Source organism: Pseudovirgaria hyperparasitica (assembly GCF_010093815.1).
Source record: "Pseudovirgaria hyperparasitica strain CBS 121739 unplaced genomic scaffold EJ05scaffold_3, whole genome shotgun sequence".
In the NCBI taxonomy this organism is placed as follows: domain Eukaryota; kingdom Fungi; phylum Ascomycota; class Dothideomycetes; order Acrospermales; family Acrospermaceae; genus Pseudovirgaria; species Pseudovirgaria hyperparasitica.
Genome location: NW_022985551.1, coordinates 2,151,681 through 2,170,628, shown reverse-complemented (window position 1 = coordinate 2,170,628; position 18,948 = coordinate 2,151,681). Strand labels below are relative to the sequence as shown.

The following is an 18,948-nucleotide window of genomic DNA, read 5'->3' as shown; positions in this document are numbered from 1 at the left end:
GAGGCGCTTGGTTTCGCGAAAAAGCGTTTTGAGAGAAACAGAAATAGTGACCAGCACAGTTCTGCGCGAGCGCGTTTGCAGAGTGAGACGTGGGAAGTCCAAGAGAGTTTGCGTTGGTCTGACCGGTGAAACCAGTAAAGGCGTCCGCAAGCGTTCAGAAGAGTCTGACAGGCTAGCAGAGCGGTCGTCCAGGCAAGTGTCTTGTGTGAATTCCGAAAGCTCTCACGATTTGAAAGTGGATTAAGGTCACGCGGCGTCGAAGTGTGTTGGTGAAGAAGAGAGAGGATGTAGGAAGAAGGTGAGGAGAGTGAGCGTGCGTGACATAGAGGCAGAGACTCATAACCACGTCGGTAACACGTCGGGCCGGGATAGTGCAGCCTTGCAGCCTAACTTGGAAGTTTTACACCTGAGGTGCGCAGGAATTGCGAGACCCGAAATAAGCTAGCGCCTGGGGACTCAGATTCCTCACCATCTCTACCTTATTACCCTCTCAGGAGCTGCAAGCTTGCATCAACCAATTGGCCGGCTGCGTTCCCTCACATCCTATATTCACCATGTTGTCGTCAATTCCTCTCCGGGCTTCGGTAAGATTGGAAATCTTTGATGGCTCCGCCGTAGCTAATGACGAATGTAGAGGACATCGCTCCTCCGTGTTGCGCGACAGCAACCCGCCCTCCGACGCACTTTCATCACTCCCACAGCTGTTCGACAAGGTACGACATCGTTAAACCATACCGTTCTATATTTCGCCATCTAACAATAATCTGGTCATAGCCGATCTCGTTCAAGACTTGTACCTTCGCGAATTGAAGAGCTACAAGATCCCCCAAGTCAAAGCTTCCGATGCCGAGGGTCACGTTCAGAAATTTTCCATCCCGAAGGCACCTGCATCACCAGAAGAGAGCAATATTGCAAATGAGCTAAAGGACTACGAGACACAGCAAGTCGAAGTGGAAGGTGCTGCTTCAACAGAGGGTGGAGCCGCACCAGTTGAGGAGGATTGGTTCGAAGAGGAGCCGGAAGAGGAGGAAGCTCATCATTAGATGACAACCGTCACATCATATCGGCCCTGTAAAATCCTATTATATGTTGTGTCAATAGAAGCATCAAAGCGTTTGCGCTCAAACCCAGATACCGTCACTCACAGTAGCGACCTGCCACTCACCAACAGGCTGTCATCCATTCGTATCTTCGTCTAGCATTTGAATCAAAATCCGAGAGATAAAATAGCATCTATGAAACATATTCATCTAACTTCCTTACGTGTTCGTCAATAGGCATGACGAGTAGAGTGATGGACGCGGTCTGCTTGAGCATCAGTGCTGTCATTCGCACAAGCACCTTCAGACAGGGAGAAAGTTACCACTTTCCTTGGTCAAATACAGGTCTACAGAAGCTATCTAGTATGGACTAAGTATTGTGCGCATGAACCTTGGCCCGGTCGGAAGCTTAACGGCATTTGCGAGGTTTCCGAAACGTGGAGCCATTAGATACACAGCATTAGCATGATCCGGCTGCGTACATGGTGCGCACAAATGCATGTTATCTGGAAGTGTTTGAAATCGTCTAGCCTCGAAGACAGGACTTAGGTTGAACCAATGGCCTCATTGTTCTTTTGTAGTTTGTTCATTCTTCTGATAATCAGTTTTGGGACTGTTCATGATCGCTCGGCTACTAATAAAGGTGCCACCACGACACGTCGCGTTTAGTGATGGATTGTATCGTGACATGAATATAAGTGCTGAGGCGTGAATGGCGTTACTCTACACGTGCGATAAGGGTGAGATTGTAATACCGGGGCTTCCTGCGGGGATCCAAAAGGGGTTCCCTCATATATAATGGTGACATCTAACGAGAACGTGCAGACAAGCTTGTAGTTTCAGGCATATGTCTTGCATTCGAATCATTCCCACATACTAGGTTTGTGATAGAAGAAAACCATTTCGTATGGAGGCTAGAAGCATAGCCAAAGAACAGCAGCAGGACCGGCACAGGCACGACTCGGTGTATCATTTCCTCACCGTTCAGACCGACTCAGATGCAGACTTCGTTTGTGGTCCAGACCATGACGATTCTAGCCCATCTCTCAGTCAGAGTGTAATTAGAAGTTAAAGTTCACCAGACTTGTTCCGGGAGGGCCGAGCGGCAACAGAAAAGCTTTATAATTAGGCCCTGCAGCACGCAGAAGACAATTGGAACATCACGAACGGTAAGAGACGTTGGTATGGGTGCTACCCAGTAAGGCGCTAGAGAACGTAGACGATATGTCGGACAGGAGGCAGACAAGTCCTGGGAGGGCTTGGTGTTCTGAGCTTTCACTACTCCGTACTTAGGGTATTAGCTAGTTAGCATGAGTTTTGTGAAAATGGTTGAATGAGTAATTACTATAGGAGATCGCCAGCTAGACATGTTGAATTGGCAAGCCATTTTTAGCTATCGATCTATTAACTAGAATCGGATGGGATATGACCGGAGTGACGGCGATGACGGTACCGGAGCCGCCATGCCCGAAGAATAGGCACTAATACCCAGGCAGTGCATGCTGCTGTGTATCAGTAAACGTTGCTATGGAGTCTAGAGGGATGTATGTGCGCCCGCGTGGGTACTACCCTGGTCTTGGATCTAACGTGCCATGGATGGGATATTGGCATTGGCGTTGAAACTCTCATCAAAAGGTGGGGACGTCAGCCTCCTGCTGCTGTTCAAACCTCGCGCCGTGTCTCTTTTCTATACCCATTCACTTGCTTTCCCCCTCACTGTCGTTTAGAATCTACTCAACTTTCTGTTCAATCTGCCCATACCTTCGTGTGATTGCCGAATCGTCATCTCTTTGTACATATACTTTCGCTAGCCGCCTTCGGCCCTCCATACCTCCATAGCCACGGCCACGGCCGTTCAACCGGCTTTGCCACGAGCCTCTGCGACGCTTCGTGGCCTGTCCTTCCTGCTCCATACATCTGAGGGTCGTCCCTCATTGCACCGCATGTATCCTGTCTGAAGTGTTCCATTATCGCTGAAGAGAGCCGCCTGACAAGGCATGGAGAACACGAGGTAGCTTATACCTCTTGCATGCACTCGACTCGCAGGGCAATCGATATACTTTACGCTCGCTATGCCATCGCAGATGTCGACTACGAGAGTCTCTCCCAGCGCCTTTACATCGAACCGCACTATCCGAGAAGAGAGCGAGCACTCGGATAAGGATGCAGTGGCGTCTACATCTCCACGCAAATCCGATACTGATATCCTACCACGAACTGCAAGTTACACGTATTTCGCAAAGGCGAAAGAGTCATTGTTTGAAGACAACAAGATTCTGGAATTGAAGGGCACTATCACAGAAGATGACCTTGCTGCTTCCAGCACCACCACCGGAGACGGGGATTCTTCGTCATCCTCTACCGGTCCGGATTCCGAACCTTCGCTGCCTCTCGAAATAAAACCTAGTCTGTCGTCGTCGCCTCGAAAGAGTACGAAAAACACTGTCTCTAGGTTGTTAGGCTGGAATAAATCTCAAGACGAACCGGAACAGCGCCAATCTCGACCCAGCACTGATAGCGGAAGCTCAAGATCAGCATCACGCCCAGGATCAAGATTGCGACGCAAGTCATGGATGCCTCAAGCCCCGGCTGACACGACGAGGGAGACTGGCTCCAGCGCGCCAACAAATAACAGTGAGAGAGACATCGCCAACGGCGATCAGGCTTCGGGTACTCATACTGAAGATGAGACGTCGCCGAGAAAGCTCTCGGAAGATCAGAGGAGTCGCAGCTGGACCCTTGGCGCTGGCCGCCGAATGTCCATGATAGGTCGATCTCGTGAAAGGGACAAGGGTCTGGCGAATAATGAGGAGGGAGTAATCGGAGAACATGTACCAAACAAACGAACTTTGCTGAAATCGATACCACGGCCATCAAGCATGCTGATACGCAGCCGTACGACGGATAACATATCGCCAGAAAGACAGAGCCAAGCCCGAGATGTACCTGCTGTTCCTCAACTACCAATATCATTCTCCACTGACCGATTACCGACAACGTCTAACTCGCCGATCAAGGAGCATCTTTCACCCACAGACCGCGTTCCATCTCTACCTAGACAACGTTCTTCTGACCGCCTGAGGGCTTCCAACATCAAAGGGGAGCCGCAGAGAAAAAAGGATGAACTCTGGACAGTGTTCAGAACACTAGATGGCGACTACCAAAAGTAAGTTCGAAGTGTGGCCCTCAGAACTTTCTCTTACAGGTACAGGTTCCAATCGAAATCTATTGCACTGAAAACCAATGTCGTCCGCTCCACATTGACTCCGTTTCTTCGTACATATGCTGAACATGCATCAAATCACAAACTTCGAGCCGAAGATTTAGACAGGCGTGCGAACATACTAAATAAGTGGTGGACTGGTCTATTGGAGATGCTTGCTGGGCGAAATAACCAATCAATTTCCGGTACAGACCGACCGGCCATACTGGAAGCAGTCAGTGGAATAATGGAGAGACCTGAGTGGAGACTACGCCCATCTCCCTTCAGCCCAATTACAAACAGCGGTCTCATGACGCCAGCGCCACAAACCAAATCGACCACATCTCTTTCCTCAACGAACTCCGATTTCTTAATCGAATCCGTGCAGCACAACGTCCGGAATATATTTACGCAGAACATCATGTCACAGATGTCTTTTGTCATTGCGAAAATGTCCCTCCGAAACGCTCCTGCCAGCTTGGTCTCATTTTGTGGAAAGACCTGCGCGTATGCATTTTTCTTCTGCCCAGGCATTGCTGACATGCTCATTCGCCTATGGAACCCCTCGCCGGACGTCATGCGACGTGTCATGGAAGAGAACGGGGCACCAAGGTTGGAAAAGTTTGAACGCACAGCTAAGACCATTTTGGCATTTTTCCCCCCTAATCTCCATTCCCTGAAGGTCTCGTCATTCAGACAGATATGTCAAGAGCTGAGGAAGCCGTGCCAGCTTCCGCTGGGCGCAGCACACTTGGATTGGCACGGGCCATGGACGAAACGGTGGTATGGAACAGAGAGCGATCTTTTTTACGTTTTCGTCAAGTACTTCCATGTGCTCACAAACGAATTTCTGCCGCCCGATACGACCAATCTGGAGAAGCTTTGCGCCCCTGGTGTTCTAATGGTGCATACGCAGATACTGGCAAACCTGGATGCCACCATTCATCGCCATGCTAACGCTTCGGTTGGAGACGACACGGTCAATGGACCATCCACAATTACCTTCGACGATGTGCTACAAGGCGATCCAGACGCTGCCGCAGCGCCTGTTCCGATCGGACCGACGAATGCAACTCGTCTGATGGCTGAGAATCGGCTCATTATGCTTCTGAGAGATATACTCTCGGAAAGAACTGCAAACGTCACCAACGTACGACCAATGTTTGCCGAACTGTTTTGTCAACTGTTGAAGGCTAGTGCGCGCAAAGTTTCACTTTATGACCATAATGCATCATACATGCTATGTGACTTTTTAGAAGAGGTAGTCGGTATCATCGTTCGATACGAGCAAAGTTCCAAGACTCTCATCTTGGATTGGCCATTCTGGCTCTCCGTATGCAGAAAGATGGCTGAGAGTCACAACACTGCCACTGAGATCAGGTTATACTCTTTCCTGTATTCCACGTGGAATTCCATAATCGCAGATCCAGACCGCAAGACGGATACATGCCTGGACTTTTTGCTCGATCCCGACTTTTTTGAAAGCAGATTCAATCACTGGTGTCCTATGGTTCGATCATACTACATGCGCTTACTCTGCTGGCGTGTTGCAAGATTCGATGGAGATCCAAGCGACGGAGACATGTATGTTAAAAAACTGCGTTCAATCATGGCTATGCTAACGTTCTCACTAGAATCATCTTCGACAGACTCTTGGATCAGCTTCGCGGCATTTGGTCTCATTTCCTGTTCATAAGAGAAAGAGCCCAGCGCGCGGAAAGCGTACCACCATCTACCATACCTTGTCCTCCCGCTCCAGGACGCCGTCTCCTCATCATCCGAACGGATGCGCCTGTTCACAGCCCTGCCGGCAGTTTTCTTTCATTTGACGGAATAGTCAGTCCTCACTCCAGCATACAGAAGAGCGACTCTGTACTACAGGACATTGAGACGCGTCCATCATCTTCAATGTCAGACGCCTCATCCGACTATGGCCAAAGCACTGAAGAGAAAACCAAGAAACCATGGAATCTGTTCAAGAGTTTGATAGGTATGCCGTCTTCACCTAGATCGAAGTCCAGAAGTCCTAGCTCAAAAGAAAGGACTTCTGCCAAGACCTCTGGGTCAACAACACCTACTTTCAGTCAGTCGGCTACTACTACAACGACAACGACGACCTCTGTTCCTACACATCGAAGTTATTGCTTCAGATTTTCGCTCGAGTGGCAAGATAAGCGACTACAGATCGTCAACAATATGCGTCTCTATGCGCCTCGCCTCCCCGGACCCGCTCAGCAGTATCTTATTGATCATGGCAGGATGCTCCCGACAGTCCGGAGCAGGAAGCCTGAAGGCGCTGCAGCCTCGTCTTCTAAATATGCTGGGCGTGCATTGGCAGAATGGTCCATGGTCGTGAACGAGTGCCAGAACTTCTTTGAAAGGAGAAAGCATGAAGGAGTCCCCACGAATAGTTGGGTGGAAACACCCACTTTGAGCGTTGAACATTTCAAAAGACCCAGCTGAGCTCAGTGCTCCCTAATAATTCTGGACTCGCAACCTAATTTCTCATGATACCCCGTCCACACTACGAGTTCGATGGAATATCTAGTGATGCTGTCTGAGTGTTTTAATAGCGATGGACGATCTTATGCACACTCGATTGTTCTTGGCGGTTCTTTCTGGCGCTGGATGCCAACCGTCATGTTTGCAGCATTAACTACGTTATACCATTGGCGATCCCCGTATATAAGCCACAATACATATTTTCCTGTTCTCTTTCGATCTTTGGACGACCGTGGTTCATTACAGAGGGTTGAATAGTCCATGCTTAACAGATCGGCCCAGTATGTTCGCACAATGATACCCATTGACGATCCCTGGACGTGTGTCATGCATCAAAATCTGCACTCAAAAGAGTCATGACTGATATCAATAGATCCGGAAACAGATCTGTACAGAAGTATTGTTGGCCTCAAAGCGCATTCCCCACAACCTGCTCAAGTAGGTATTTTCCGACACTGCCCCAACGTTTTGACGACTTGGCATAGATGTTATCAAATCTCCGTAACGCATGCAGACGCAACGAACAATTTCCGTCACTACCCACGGCAAGTCTAACTCCGATGTCCTAGAGGAGCGAGAATACTTTATTCGTCATCGAGAATATACTATACAGGTTCGCTACCATTCTAATGATGCCTCCGATCAGGCTGATCGTGTTTTCTACTTTGTAAGTTCTATATTCACAGACCACCCAGTCTCCATAATACCCTTGGCATACCATCAGGAACCTTTGAGTGAATTGACAATAGATTCTTGATCACTGGTCCGGTCGGCAGGCTCTGTTCCCTTGTACCCAACACAGCAAAGTCCAACTCTGTCTCGCACGCAGTGCATCGGAGAATATCAAATACAATGCGGATACAGCGGGTGGCAAGTTGTTTATAAGAGAGCTATGCTCTAAATTCTTTTTCAATCCACCCCGGTTTCTGTTTTCCATTCTGACTTCTTCGCCAAAACTGAACCACGAACAGAAGACAATGCTTTTCCAGACTTACTTTTTTGCTGCGGCTTTGATAGCCACAGTTGATGCTAGTCCACATGAGAGTCCGAGAGATAAGACCGCATTCTCTACTGTGAAGAGAGTGATATACGACAGGCTATGGAGGCGCCAGGACTGTCCTTCTGTGTGGTTTGACATTGGAAAGCAGCTTGCTAGTGAATACGTAACCAATGGACAGTGTAACAGCGATGCTCGAGGAGCAATCCGCTTGGCCTTCCATGACTGTTTCAGTGGAGGATGCGATGGCTCCATGATCCTTGCCAATGATTGCAGTAGAAAAGAGAATGCTGGCCTGCAAGACACATGCCAGAAAATCGGCGATCTAGCAAAGGAGAAGGATGTCGGTGTTGCCGATCTGATACAATTCGCCGGCGGTCAGTATATTCATTCGTTTGTATCTACTTGAGCTGACAATGCAACAGCGGCCGGCATAAAGGCATGTCCTGGAGGGGTCAGCATGCCCATATACATCGGTCGCAAGGACTCAACCACACCAGCACCCGAGGGCGAGATACCATCACATTTGGCCGACGCTGACACACTGATCAATCAATTCGCGGCGAAAGGCTTCACGACAACGGACTTGGTGGCACTTGTGGGGGCGCACAGCACGTCTCAGCAAAAGACTGTCGATACCGCCAGAGCAGGCGCAGCTCAAGACTCTACAGACGGGATCTGGGATGTCAAGTTCTATTCGGAAACGCTCGACGGCTCTGCTCCCTTCAGCTTTCCGAGCGATAAGAACATTGCGGAGAACTCGCAGTGCTCGGGGGATTGGAAACGCTTCTCAAGGAGCTCGGCGGGCTGGAACCGGGCCTTCTTCTCGGCGTAGGTTACCGATTCTTGGATGCGATGTGATTGACTGATGCTGACTGACTTTTGCTAGCATGGAGAAGATGTCGCTGCTTGGAAATGACAAGTCGGAACTGATGGACTGTTCCGCAGCACTTGATCCGTCCGACAGGCGCCGTACTATTCAGTCGGCTTCCAGAAACGCAAGATTCGTGTAAAAGCTTTTCAGTGTCTATGGGCTGCTGCCAAAATGAATTGGCATGAGCTTTGGGGTTTGGGTGGGTCAATTGATAGAAGTAATTATGTATAACAAACGATCTTTACGAAACAATACATTGTTCCTCATCTGAGTTGGAATCTGAAGTCCATCACATGACGTCTATGTGAGATAAATGAATCGATTGCTGTGGCCATAGTCCAGGAGAGGCTGTTGAACATCTTCACTCCTAGCTGTCATCCATACTACTTGCACGTGTAAGTGCCTTTTTGAGTATAGTAAGAACTGTAACCCCCCATTTCGTGCAGACTGTCTTTACTATCGAGTCTGGGGACCATTCGAAGTAGACAGCCCGCTTCTCAGAAGCATACACATTCCAGTCCCAAACAGCAGAATGAACGAGAACGGTCCCTGTCGTGGATCTCATCGAGATTGAACGAGGCATTTCCCTCTTTTCGAACGTCCATTCAGACCCTATTGGCGGCTTATGCTATCCCAAGCTCACGACGAGTCTATATAGGTCCCGGTAAATGGGTTTCTGATGCAACATTACAAGCCTATGAGCTTTATGATCCTAATACTCGTCACAGCATGAGATGTCTATTGGCTGCTTCTACATACCAAATCGCTTTCACACAAGAACGGCTTAGCCTCTACAGACCAGAAAGACCTTATAACAGCATTGCTCACCGTCACTCATTTGCCTTTCTTGAGAGAATCCCCTGTGCGCACCTCTACATCACAGCGCCTGCACTGTCCATTCGTTCATTTGTTCTCTGTCTACTCTGTCTCACCCCTCAAAATGCCCTCCACCATGCCTTGCCTTAGGAGCATTCTCATCCTAGCCACCACCACCACCACACTCCTCACAACCACCAACGCACTCCCCCATTGCGGCGCCAACCAAACCGCCTCCAGCGAAGACCCATACTGCCAAACCCTCCCCCCAGACGCCATCCCCGCACCTATAACCCCTCCCACCCCAGCCGACGGCGTGCCCGACATCGTCATCAAATCCAACTGCGACTTCCCCGTCTACCTGCGCGAAGTCATCGCCGGCACCGAGCAAAACAGCATCCACCCCTTCGGCCCCGACGGCGAGGACATCCTCATCACACCCGGCGAAGTCTGGACCTCCATGTTCTACTGGCCCAACCTGGGCATTTCCATCAAGCTCTCGCGCGACCCCTGGGTCGTCGGCGAGCCGCAGCCGCTCATCACGCAGCTCGAGTACACGTGGGAGCCCGAGCCGCAGAACTTGTGGTATGACATCAGTGATATCGACTGCTACGACACGCGGTATCCGGGCGAGCATGGGACTGACTGTCCGTTTTTTGAAGACGGGGTTTTGCTGAGGAGTGAGAGCGAGTGTCGCGTCTTGAAGTGTTTCCCGCTTGAGGATGACTGCAAGGATGCGTATATCTACCCGAACGATGACTGGGAGACGAAGTGCTGTACGGGCAAGCCGGTGCATTTGTTTGCGGACCTGTGTGCGAAGAATGTGGGTGAGGTGATGGGCGTGGAGGAGGAGGAAGGGGCTTTTTTTGATGATGTTGATGGCGAGGATCCCGAGGCGAGATATCTTGCGGACCAGCAGGCGGATGCGGTGTTTTGAGTGTGGTGTTTGTGTCATGTTCACGATGGGATGTGTTGTTGGGGGCTCATGTAGGAGGAATGTAATATTATAGAGAAGAGCCCCCCTGCATGTATTTTGCATACTTGATAGACCATTTTCGAAAATTGCAGCATCACTCTTTTACCATCAATCCTCTTCGCCATGCCTATGTCAAACCGACACGTATACTGCCCTGAGGATCTAGGCTCGAGAAGACCACCCTTTACCGCCGCATCCGTATGACGACAGTCCGCATGGTTCCGCTGCGCACGTTGAGGTCGAGACTTGGCGTAAACAAGAAAGGGACGGGACCGAGATCTTACTAGCCCCTGATTTGCCTAGACTAAGTCGAGAGACTTGATAATCATCTGAATACGCTGGTCTGAGTGTAGAGATAATATACTGTGGTCTAATGGTCTATCCATCTATCTATGTCTATATACGTTGAATGCCACGAAACTCTAGTGAATATTTTAGAGAGTATAGTTTGCGTCAAGGGGTGATGAGACACGTAATGTATGTGATCCTGTGAACTGACGTCCAACATCAGGTCTCAGACATCTGTATTCCTTGAACGAGCAGCGCGCTCTCCTCATCGCATCACAATGCCTTCTTCCCCTTCCTCCCACACTCACTCCTCCCATCAACCCCATCAATCCCATCACGCACCACCACGCACCATCTCCTCCCAACACCACCTCCGAAACCCAAGCTCAATACTCCTCGAAAAGCCCACCCAAAACACCATCTGCGCACTCGTCGGCATCGCACACCTCTCGCGCACACCGCGCACAGTAACACAACTGAGCCCCCGAACACGATGCATCTGCTCCGCCCAACCCAGACCCTCACCACCACCGGCGCCACCACCAAAGACACCCATGCAGCTCGCGGCGCGGAACCAGCCGCTGTCGACGACCGGTAGAGCGGCCCAGGCGGTATCATCATCATCAGCATTCGCACTAGTAGCAGCACCGCTGCCACCAGGAATCAGTGCCTGGACGCCAAGATCGATACTGTCAAGCCGCAGCCCCGACGATGGAGCAGCGAGAAACGCCATAGCCGTGGTCCAAGCAGCTGCGTCGGCAGACAATGTATACGGAGCGGCGCGCTTCGTGAGTGCGAGATGGCGGATATGAGCGCGGGCGAGGGGTCCGCGGTCGGCAAGGAATGGCGGGATGGCCTCGATGTTTGTGGCGAAGGAGAAGGAGTATGAGGAGTAGAGCAGCGGGGTGAGGGTGGCGTGGAGGTACTTGCAGGTTGCGAGGAGGGAGATGGCGGCACGGAAAGGGTAGATGGTGGTGAGGGGGGTGGAGGGAGGTGTGTTGGGCGGCAGGGCGAGGGCGTATGTTGTGCGCGTGGTGCGGGAAGTGAAGAGCGTGGTGTGATTGCGGATGAGGTACGTTGAACGGTGGAGTGGAGGAGGACCGGATTCTGAAGGGGGAAGATTATGAATATGGATTGTCCAGGGCTCTTCGGGGTTTGCGTCTTGTTCATGCGATTGTGTTGTCGCGCGGGAAACTGCTTTAGCTGCACTGATCCCATGGCCCGGGAGGAAGAGCATGTCCCAAATGATAAGTTTGATCTCGGTCGGTAGACGGAGTAAAGGAGACTGTTGCTGATCCATGATGGGCGTTGGACGGGCGGGCGATTCACGAGACGAAGAGTGCTTGGGTAATTGGCTGCTATGCGCCGGAACAGCTTATGAAGTGATGTCTCATAAGAGTCTCGAGAAAGGCATGCAGGAGATTTGATATAGTCCAGCCGACGACAATATCAGTTCTCAAAGGACAGGGGCAAGTATCCAGCGTAGTAGGTTGGCGACGGCGAGGGTGAGAGGACGGAGAAGTGGAGATGGGGAAAAAGCCCAACGGCAGGACATCAAGGTATCCGATCTCGGCATGCCTACCGATAGATCCGATAAGGCGTCTCCTGACTCGGACGGGCTCCGGGACACACGTTCTGCGGGCCGACCATCATGTGAAAAGAGACGCATTGCTACGGAAAAGGGTATTCGGGGTATCACAACGAGCACAAGTCAAGTCAAACCATGCCATGCCAAGTCATGTCAAGGTGCTTTCTATTGGACCTGACTGCTATACTACATGCCTTTGTCGTGGAATGTATAGCAAGGGGCGTCTCGTCCAGAGCATAATAGCTCCAAGGACATGAACAGAGGAACGCCTGCAAATGTAACTCGCGTACCCAACGAGTTTGTTCAAAACGCCTGGTCCCTTGGTATCTTAAAAAGATGTCGACGACGCTGAAACGCCGTTATGCCTGCATGAGTGGACTCCAGCGATAGAAGATTCGAAAATATTGCTGTGCTCCGGATTTACTCTTCGACCTCACCTTCCTCAGAGGCCACCTCCTCGTCCTCTTTGGTGGCTGATGCGCCGCTCCCCACCCCGTTCGTTCCCGTCTTGACCTTCTTAGATTGATGTCCGGCCTCCTCCTTTCCGTTTGCGGCTTCTTTGTCTCCCGGTTTGCTGTGTTCGGCATCTCCATTTTGCACTTCGTCGTCTTCTCGCGCACGTTTCACGCTCTGGCTGCTGCCTTCTCGCTCCATGTCGACACTCTCGGGTGTCTGCGACGTCTTTAGTCGAGTCTTTGCGTCCTCCGGTGGGCCATCCACCGGCGAGCGAAGACGTACGTATATATTCTCGACCCCTTCCTTCACGGGCGTCTTCTCGTATATCCCTGCCATATAGTTGCAAGCTCTGCGAATTTCGCGCAACGACACATGCTGCACTTCCCACCACGGCTTGCCACCTTCGTCGGGCAAGTCGACGCGGCAATACTTGGCTCCACAATATACAGCAGCTGCAGCTATCGTGCGCGCTGGGAACAGAATGCAGAGCTGTGTGTGAGCGCTGTCATTAATAAAGGTCCATGCGCTATTCCTTAGCTCCTTGTTGTGTGACTCGCGGTAGTACTGTAACATGTCGAACATTAGCTTATGCGGTTTATCGATCGTGAGATCGAAGGCGATTGCCTCAAGAAGATGATCCTCGTTCATGAGTATCGTATCGCGCCACCTCCAATAGTCTTTGGTCTGCTCATCTACGATCAAATTCGGGTTCTTCTGGGCAACACGGCAAATGACAACGACGATTTCCTTCATCTTACGGCAAGTCTCTTCCACTTTGGTGGCCAGGAAGATGCATACGGCGGCGATTTGCTTCCATGTATTAGTGCCAAGCGCCTTCCGTGCGCGATTTGCCGACTTACATAGTGGTGTAAGGCCTTTGCTCCTTCTTTCTTGTTCACCAGCGACCTCCGCATCAGAAATCTGTTAAAGTAGACGGCGGCAGTGGTCAGGGTCATTTGGGATAGCTTCAGCATGACCCCGACCTGTCCAATGAAGTTGATACCTTTAGATCGCATTTCACGCTCCTGCTCAGCACTCATCCCGTCGACAATCGACGGAGTGTGTAGTAACTCCTCTTCGGTGTATATCCATTGTAGCTCTGCTTCAGCGAGTACAGCGTTCGGCGCCTTCGGTCGATGCAGCGCAGCTGGTCGAGAGACGTTCGAGTTTGACGACTGAGACGAGGGAGGAGGCGCCATTGATAGGTGTTGAAGGAGAGTTTTATGAGAGGGGACCGTGGGGTGAAATCTGGCGAGTACCAGCTGTGTAGGACATGGAGAATAGTCGAGGGAATACAGTCGGCGGGAGAGGTTTCAAGTGAAGTCGCAAAGAGTTTTCGCGGATTGGTGGCTGGGCGAATGGTCGGGACTGAGAGAAATGGAGCTTCAATGATACGAATAGATAATTAATGCTATTGTCGATATGTTCTGATCTGGGCTGTGCACGTGTCGCTGACAAAGGGATAAGTCATCCACCATCTTTCGTCATCAGTCCAATGTTCAGAAGGTGCCAGATACGGGAGTTGGCACGACTCGGCCTCCGAATATCTTGTGGTCTGACCAAACAACCCCATTCACTCCTCGTATAAACTCTGCTTGGAGAACTTCCCAGCCATCCCCTCCTTTCCACACCCCAAACACCGACAAGAGAACATAAATCACCACTCTTACCGGCGGAAACCCACGCTCTCATCAGCCCCAATGGCAGACAGTACGTCCATACCCTCAATATCATACATATATATCACATTCACCTAAACTAACACGGTCCTTCGCAGCCGACGTCCCCAAAACCCTGCCCCCGGGCACCACGGATACCACCAGCACCACCCTCCTCACTCCCATCAACATCATCCTCATCTCCATCCTCCTCTACCTCGTCTACCTGCGCCTCCGTCCGCAAGCCCCGCAAACACTCCCCAAAGCCCCCGCGCCCACCGTCTTCCGCACATTTACCCCGCCGACACTCCTCCCATACAACGGCCTCAACGGCAAACCCATCTACTTTGCCGTGCGGGGCCGTGTGTTCGACGTGTCGACAGGCGCCTCGTTCTATGGGCCAGGAGGCCCCTATGCGAACTTCGCAGGGCGTGATGCGTCTCGCGGCCTTGCGTGTGGCAGTTTTGATGAGGATATGCTGACCAAGGACCTCACCGGGCCTTTGGATGATCTGAAGGGTTTGGGCGCGGAGGAGATGGAGGCGTTGAGGGGCTGGGAGGAGCGGTTTGAAGAAAAGTACTTGGTTGTGGGGAAGATCGTGGCCGTGGGGAGTGAGGAGGCAATAAAGGCGGAGAAGCTCGAGAAGGAGTTGGGATTGAATCCGCTATAGGTGGATTTGTTCTTCGGGCGTCTTTTGATGGGTGGATGAATTACGGGATATCTCTCTTTTGGAATCCGCCATATCTCGTGTACGGTCGGATCTGGATTGAAAAAGAGTAGTAGTGTTGATCCAACATTGACATGTGCTTCGCTTCTATGTGTAAACGCATAATATCAAACAGCATACAGCGCCATGCCTTCTAAACGGTCGGTCTAGCCCAAGATCTCATCTCAGCTACGGTCAGGTCTGTCACCCTGCGCATCCAAGCCAACACGTAATGGTAGCGTCTGCTCAACCTTCTTCATCGACTCCGGCTCCGGACTCGCATCAGGCGTCGGCCATGGTGCAACTCCCTCTTCCGCAACCTTCTCCTCAGCCCCGCCCTTCCTCTTCCCCCTCATATTCACAAACCCCTCACCCGGACTCTCCCACACATAATCCAGCCAGCCATCCAGACACTCGCCCACGCCCTCAGCCAGAATCTGCACCGCGCGCTTCCTATTCAAGCTCCACTCGTGGTCCCGCTCCCACCTACCCGCCTTGACAGCCGTCTCCCGCCCATCCTCCAACCCATCCAGGATACTCCTCCACACCTGCATCGTCTTCTGCAGCTCATCATCATTACTCACACCCATGACACTGACGCCCATCTTCGCGCCTCCGACCTGCGCATTACTCTCGCGCGTAAACGGCACTCCGCTCGCCGGGTCGCCGCGCGATCCCACACGCGATCCGATGCGCAGCCAGCTCTCGAGCGCGTACCGGATGGCAATAACCTCGAGGCGCTCGCCGTGCCGGTCGCAGAACTCGGATGCGAGGGCCACGGCACGGCGCAGATTGTTGGGCGACGGGTGCCAGTCGCCCATTGCGCCGACAGGCACGCCCGAGTGGCGGAGCATGCCCATGCCTAGCACGCTCGCGTTGGGAACAACGTCCACGCCCGCCTTGCTGAGTCTCTCGATGCCGTCTGGGCCGGCGAGGGTGGTGTTTTGCAGGGTGAAGTTTGCGTAGCTTTGGACAATATCGAGTGGCTCACCTGTCTCCTCTAGGATTCGTTCTGCGAGGCGTGCGAGGACGGGGAGCGGGTAGCCCGAGATGCCGACATAGCGGATCAGGGCTTCTGTGTCGCGTAGTCTGCGCAACTCCTTGACGGCTGTGAGGACTTCGTCTTCGGAGACGAATTCGACGTCGTGGCAGTATACCACATCCAAGTATGCCGTGCCCAGGCGCTCACAGCTGCGCTTCACGCTGTGCTGAACCCATTCGGGCGAATAGTCAAACTCGTCGCCGGCGATTCGACCGACTTTAGTAAGGATAAAGTACTCCTCGCGAGGGAAGTTGTCAAGGACGAAGGGCGTGTTCAGGGCAGTGCCCAGAAGCAGCTCCGAGGGGCCATAGTAGGGGGAGGTATCAAATGCGCGGACGCCAAGCTGCAGGGCAGATTCAACCAGACCGGTGGTGTCGAGTGCGTAAGGATCAGGGTTATACTGGCCGTTGAAGGTTGCAGTTCCGAAGATGAGGGGAGGAAGGATATCAGAGAGCCGGTCTGTGGGCTTTAAAGTGGTATTTGAGGGATCTGGAGCTGATGGGGGTATTTGCGAGGCCATCTGTAGACTGTGTAGAGAGAAGCTGTGGTTGGGCCAGGAGATCACTCGGAGATAGATAATTAGAGATATGATGCGATTGGGGGGTTCTGGTGCGGGCAGCTAGTTGAAGCCTGCAAGGAGTAGCTAGACAGCCTCTTCAGCGAAAAAGTGCGTCAATACTATGGGTCTATGCCTGAGAAGTTGCAACAGCGAAGAGGGGAAGAAAGCGCATGGCGACAAAGGGGCAGAAGTGAAATACCGCCTGGGGAATATCACCGTCAACGACTTTTTTGCTTTCCACGAATCCTGTAACGGTTGCTAGCAAGGGTTGCGGGAAGAACAGGTGCAAGTAAGTGATAGCAGAAACTAAGTTTTAGTGGGACAAGGGAGTGTAAGTGTTGCGGCGTTTGTGGGTCACGACCAAGGCCAGGGCCAGAACCAGAGGCAACATGGATGACGATGAAGATGACGCGATCGAATCTAAGGTGATCAATTAGTGATAGCGTATCCATAGTGCTAATCAACGTTCAAGTCATGTACCTTCAGCGTGTCTGGGCCAATGATCTATTCATCCACCATTCCAGTCGCTAGCCACCAGCTCCTTGCTACTGACTGATAGACTGATGCTGTCTGGTTTGCAGACATCAATCACTTGGCCATCTCGCCCTTATCATTTGTTTGCCATCTGAATGGAGAAAACTGGAACGGCTCGAGCAGCCTTGATTGGGTATTCCAGAATTAATACGTGCATGATGAAACACACTCTACCAAGTCCGGGCGCGGCTCTTCAAGAATGTGATATAGTGCCGATACAGCAGCTTGTACTCTTGAACGCCCTACGAAATGTCAGAACAGATTCCAGGAACGAATTAAGCCCCTGTGTCGCATTCGCTTGCAACCTGTTGGTCTCCTCCATCCTCATCCTCCTTCCCGAGGCTGGAAAGGCTATTTGGCAACGCTTGCCTTCTCAGAACTGAACGTCCAAACCCCGTTAGTTTTGTCTCCGTCAACAGAAACGCCGAGCTTCTTCGCGAGCTTCTCCAACGTGGCATGCGAGTCTGTCTTCACAAAGAATCGACGGTTCCATTCTTTCCCTTCTGCCTTTTCTTTATTCCGGAGCTCCCTTTGACTCTGCTCAATCACCGTCTTCTCTCGTGATGTCGCATCCATATCTCCTTTCTGAATGGCTGCTGCGACTTTCTGCCAGGCTCTCCGTGACTCCAACGGGTCTTGCTCGTCAACAGGAGCAATTGTCAGGGATGTCGTCTTGGATTTGGCGGCATCGTACGTGTCTAGAGTAGCTTTTGTTTTCGTGTCCTTGATGCTGAAGGAACCAGTCCACTGTCCATCGACCGTGTAAAGAGGTTCCTTCTCTTTACCGTCATGGTAGAGACTGGCGTTGAATGAGTTCTTCTTCCCAGACACCCAACCACGCCCGCTGTATTTTATCCTCGAGGTGTAACCGCTCGTCGAGGTGATGTACGTGTCACCATTCAGCTCTACAAACGGTGCGCCACTGTAAAGTCCTTCGATATGGAGTGGAGGCAATGTTATCAAATAGTCCTCGTCAAATTCGTCTATGTGCAGGATCGCATGCCCAATTTGCTGAGCAGCGCATCAGTGTCATGAACTACATTCTGCGGCGGATTTGACTAACCTTGACATTGATTGTCATACTGGAAAAGGACGCCTTCTGTCCATTGTATCCTTGAAGACGAACGCCGTGCTCACTGTTCCAGATACAGTACGCCGTTACTGGAGGGTGATGGCTACAAAAAGTATTAGTCTGATAGTGCGACACACTGTGAAGCACACATACCTGACTTGTTCGCTCACGAGTTGAGTCTCTCCAGCCCCATCCACCCATCTACCCAAGAAGAGCTCCCCCAAGAAGGGATTCAACGGCTTCTTCTCGCTTCCAAGCTTTTCGTTACGGGTGCTGTATTGCTGCTTTAAAGTGCTCAGGAACCATTTTAGGACCAGAAGTGCCCGTTTGGCGGGGTCTTTCTCTGCTGCAGGGGCTATGAATATGGAAGGATGTTCGGCCCAGTAGGTGGAGAATTCAACCAGCGAGGTACTGGAGAGTATGAATGCGGGGGCTGTGAGGGAAGACAGGTCGCCGTTGAAAGACGCAATAGACTGTACATTCCATCAGTCAATTGTGGAATCGCAGCATCGTACAAATATGCTGACCTTAAGGAAACTTGACCACGAGCCTTTTGCGGAGGCGGGTACGGCGGAGCCTTCAGTGGAGCTAGACATGCTGGATAACGTATAAGATGAGGATACTGCTGTCAAGGTATA

The 18,948-nt window shown here is 51.6% G+C and overlaps 9 protein-coding genes across 9 annotated transcripts; 5 read left to right on the top strand and 4 right to left on the bottom strand.

Moving 5' to 3' along the window:
* Window positions 1–554: 554 nt before the first annotated feature.
* Window positions 555–1,248, top strand: EJ05DRAFT_536206 (uncharacterized protein; the record flags this gene model as incomplete). Its single annotated transcript, XM_033749297.1, has 3 exons — window positions 555–584; window positions 635–713; window positions 775–1,248. 3 exons carry the CDS (start codon window positions 555–557, stop codon window positions 1,041–1,043), a joined length of 378 nt encoding a protein of 125 aa, XP_033603882.1. The 3' UTR covers window positions 1,044–1,248.
* Window positions 1,249–2,891: 1,643 nt separating this feature from the next.
* On the top strand, window positions 2,892–6,903 carry EJ05DRAFT_264147 (DUF1765-domain-containing protein). The gene is made up of 3 exons (XM_033740289.1): window positions 2,892–4,206; window positions 4,252–5,826; window positions 5,877–6,903. The coding sequence occupies exons 1-3, from the start codon at window positions 3,113–3,115 to the stop codon at window positions 6,703–6,705; spliced, it is 3,498 nt and encodes a 1,165-aa protein (XP_033603881.1). The 5' UTR covers window positions 2,892–3,112; the 3' UTR covers window positions 6,706–6,903.
* An 818-nt stretch (window positions 6,904–7,721) lies between these two features.
* On the top strand, window positions 7,722–8,754 carry EJ05DRAFT_497980 (heme peroxidase; the record flags this gene model as incomplete). The annotated part of the gene is made up of 3 exons (XM_033746622.1): window positions 7,722–8,118; window positions 8,167–8,572; window positions 8,631–8,754. The coding sequence occupies 3 exons, from the start codon at window positions 7,722–7,724 to the stop codon at window positions 8,752–8,754; spliced, it is 927 nt and encodes a 308-aa protein (XP_033603880.1).
* An 813-nt stretch (window positions 8,755–9,567) lies between these two features.
* EJ05DRAFT_483796 (uncharacterized protein) lies at window positions 9,568–10,368 on the top strand (the record flags this gene model as incomplete). Its single annotated transcript, XM_033745287.1, has 1 exon — window positions 9,568–10,368. The coding sequence occupies one exon, from the start codon at window positions 9,568–9,570 to the stop codon at window positions 10,366–10,368; it is 801 nt and encodes a 266-aa protein (XP_033603879.1).
* A 388-nt stretch (window positions 10,369–10,756) lies between these two features.
* EJ05DRAFT_264133 (uncharacterized protein) lies at window positions 10,757–12,109 on the bottom strand. The gene has a single exon (XM_033740288.1). It carries the CDS (start codon window positions 11,993–11,995, stop codon window positions 11,030–11,032), a length of 966 nt encoding a protein of 321 aa, XP_033603878.1. The 5' UTR covers window positions 11,996–12,109; the 3' UTR covers window positions 10,757–11,029.
* A 313-nt stretch (window positions 12,110–12,422) lies between these two features.
* Window positions 12,423–14,138, bottom strand: EJ05DRAFT_473928 (cyclin-like protein). Its single transcript, XM_033743495.1, has 3 exons — window positions 13,600–14,138; window positions 13,022–13,549; window positions 12,423–12,955 (listed from the first exon to the last, which is right to left on the bottom strand). The coding sequence occupies exons 1-3, from the start codon at window positions 13,936–13,938 to the stop codon at window positions 12,704–12,706; spliced, it is 1,119 nt and encodes a 372-aa protein (XP_033603877.1). The 5' UTR covers window positions 13,939–14,138; the 3' UTR covers window positions 12,423–12,703.
* Window positions 14,139–14,200: 62 nt separating this feature from the next.
* On the top strand, window positions 14,201–15,249 carry EJ05DRAFT_264083 (cytochrome b5). The gene is made up of 2 exons (XM_033740286.1): window positions 14,201–14,449; window positions 14,517–15,249. Exons 1-2 carry the CDS (start codon window positions 14,440–14,442, stop codon window positions 15,065–15,067), a joined length of 561 nt encoding a protein of 186 aa, XP_033603876.1. The 5' UTR covers window positions 14,201–14,439; the 3' UTR covers window positions 15,068–15,249.
* On the bottom strand, window positions 15,015–16,999 carry EJ05DRAFT_264116 (Aldo/keto reductase). The gene has a single exon (XM_033740287.1). The coding sequence runs from the start codon at window positions 16,663–16,665 to the stop codon at window positions 15,289–15,291; it is 1,377 nt and encodes a 458-aa protein (XP_033603875.1). The 5' UTR covers window positions 16,666–16,999; the 3' UTR covers window positions 15,015–15,288.
* Window positions 17,000–17,589: 590 nt separating this feature from the next.
* On the bottom strand, window positions 17,590–18,906 carry EJ05DRAFT_483791 (oxysterol binding protein-like protein; the record flags this gene model as incomplete). The annotated part of the gene is made up of 4 exons (XM_033745286.1): window positions 17,590–18,249; window positions 18,302–18,413; window positions 18,464–18,783; window positions 18,838–18,906. 4 exons carry the CDS (start codon window positions 18,904–18,906, stop codon window positions 17,590–17,592), a joined length of 1,161 nt encoding a protein of 386 aa, XP_033603874.1.
* Between the last annotated feature and the right edge of the window lie 42 nt (window positions 18,907–18,948).

Coding starts and splice junctions, on each gene's coding strand:
- EJ05DRAFT_264116 (XM_033740287.1), bottom strand. CDS start 16,665: ATGGCCTCGCAAATACCCCCATCAGCTCCAGATCCCTCAAATACCACT.
- EJ05DRAFT_264147 (XM_033740289.1), top strand. CDS start 3,113: ATGCCATCGCAGATGTCGACTACGAGAGTCTCTCCCAGCGCCTTTACA. Junction 4,207..4,251: donor CTAGATGGCGACTACCAAAA/GTAAGTTCGAAG, acceptor TTACAGGTACAG/GTTCCAATCGAAATCTATTG. Junction 5,827..5,876: donor GATCCAAGCGACGGAGACAT/GTATGTTAAAAA, acceptor CGTTCTCACTAG/AATCATCTTCGACAGACTCT.
- EJ05DRAFT_264133 (XM_033740288.1), bottom strand. CDS start 11,995: ATGGATCAGCAACAGTCTCCTTTACTCCGTCTACCGACCGAGATCAAA.
- EJ05DRAFT_473928 (XM_033743495.1), bottom strand. CDS start 13,938: ATGGCGCCTCCTCCCTCGTCTCAGTCGTCAAACTCGAACGTCTCTCGA. Junction 13,550..13,599: donor CAAAGGCCTTACACCACTAT/GTAAGTCGGCAA, acceptor AATACATGGAAG/CAAATCGCCGCCGTATGCAT. Junction 12,956..13,021: donor AAGGGGTCGAGAATATATAC/GTACGTCTTCGC, acceptor AAGACGTCGCAG/ACACCCGAGAGTGTCGACAT.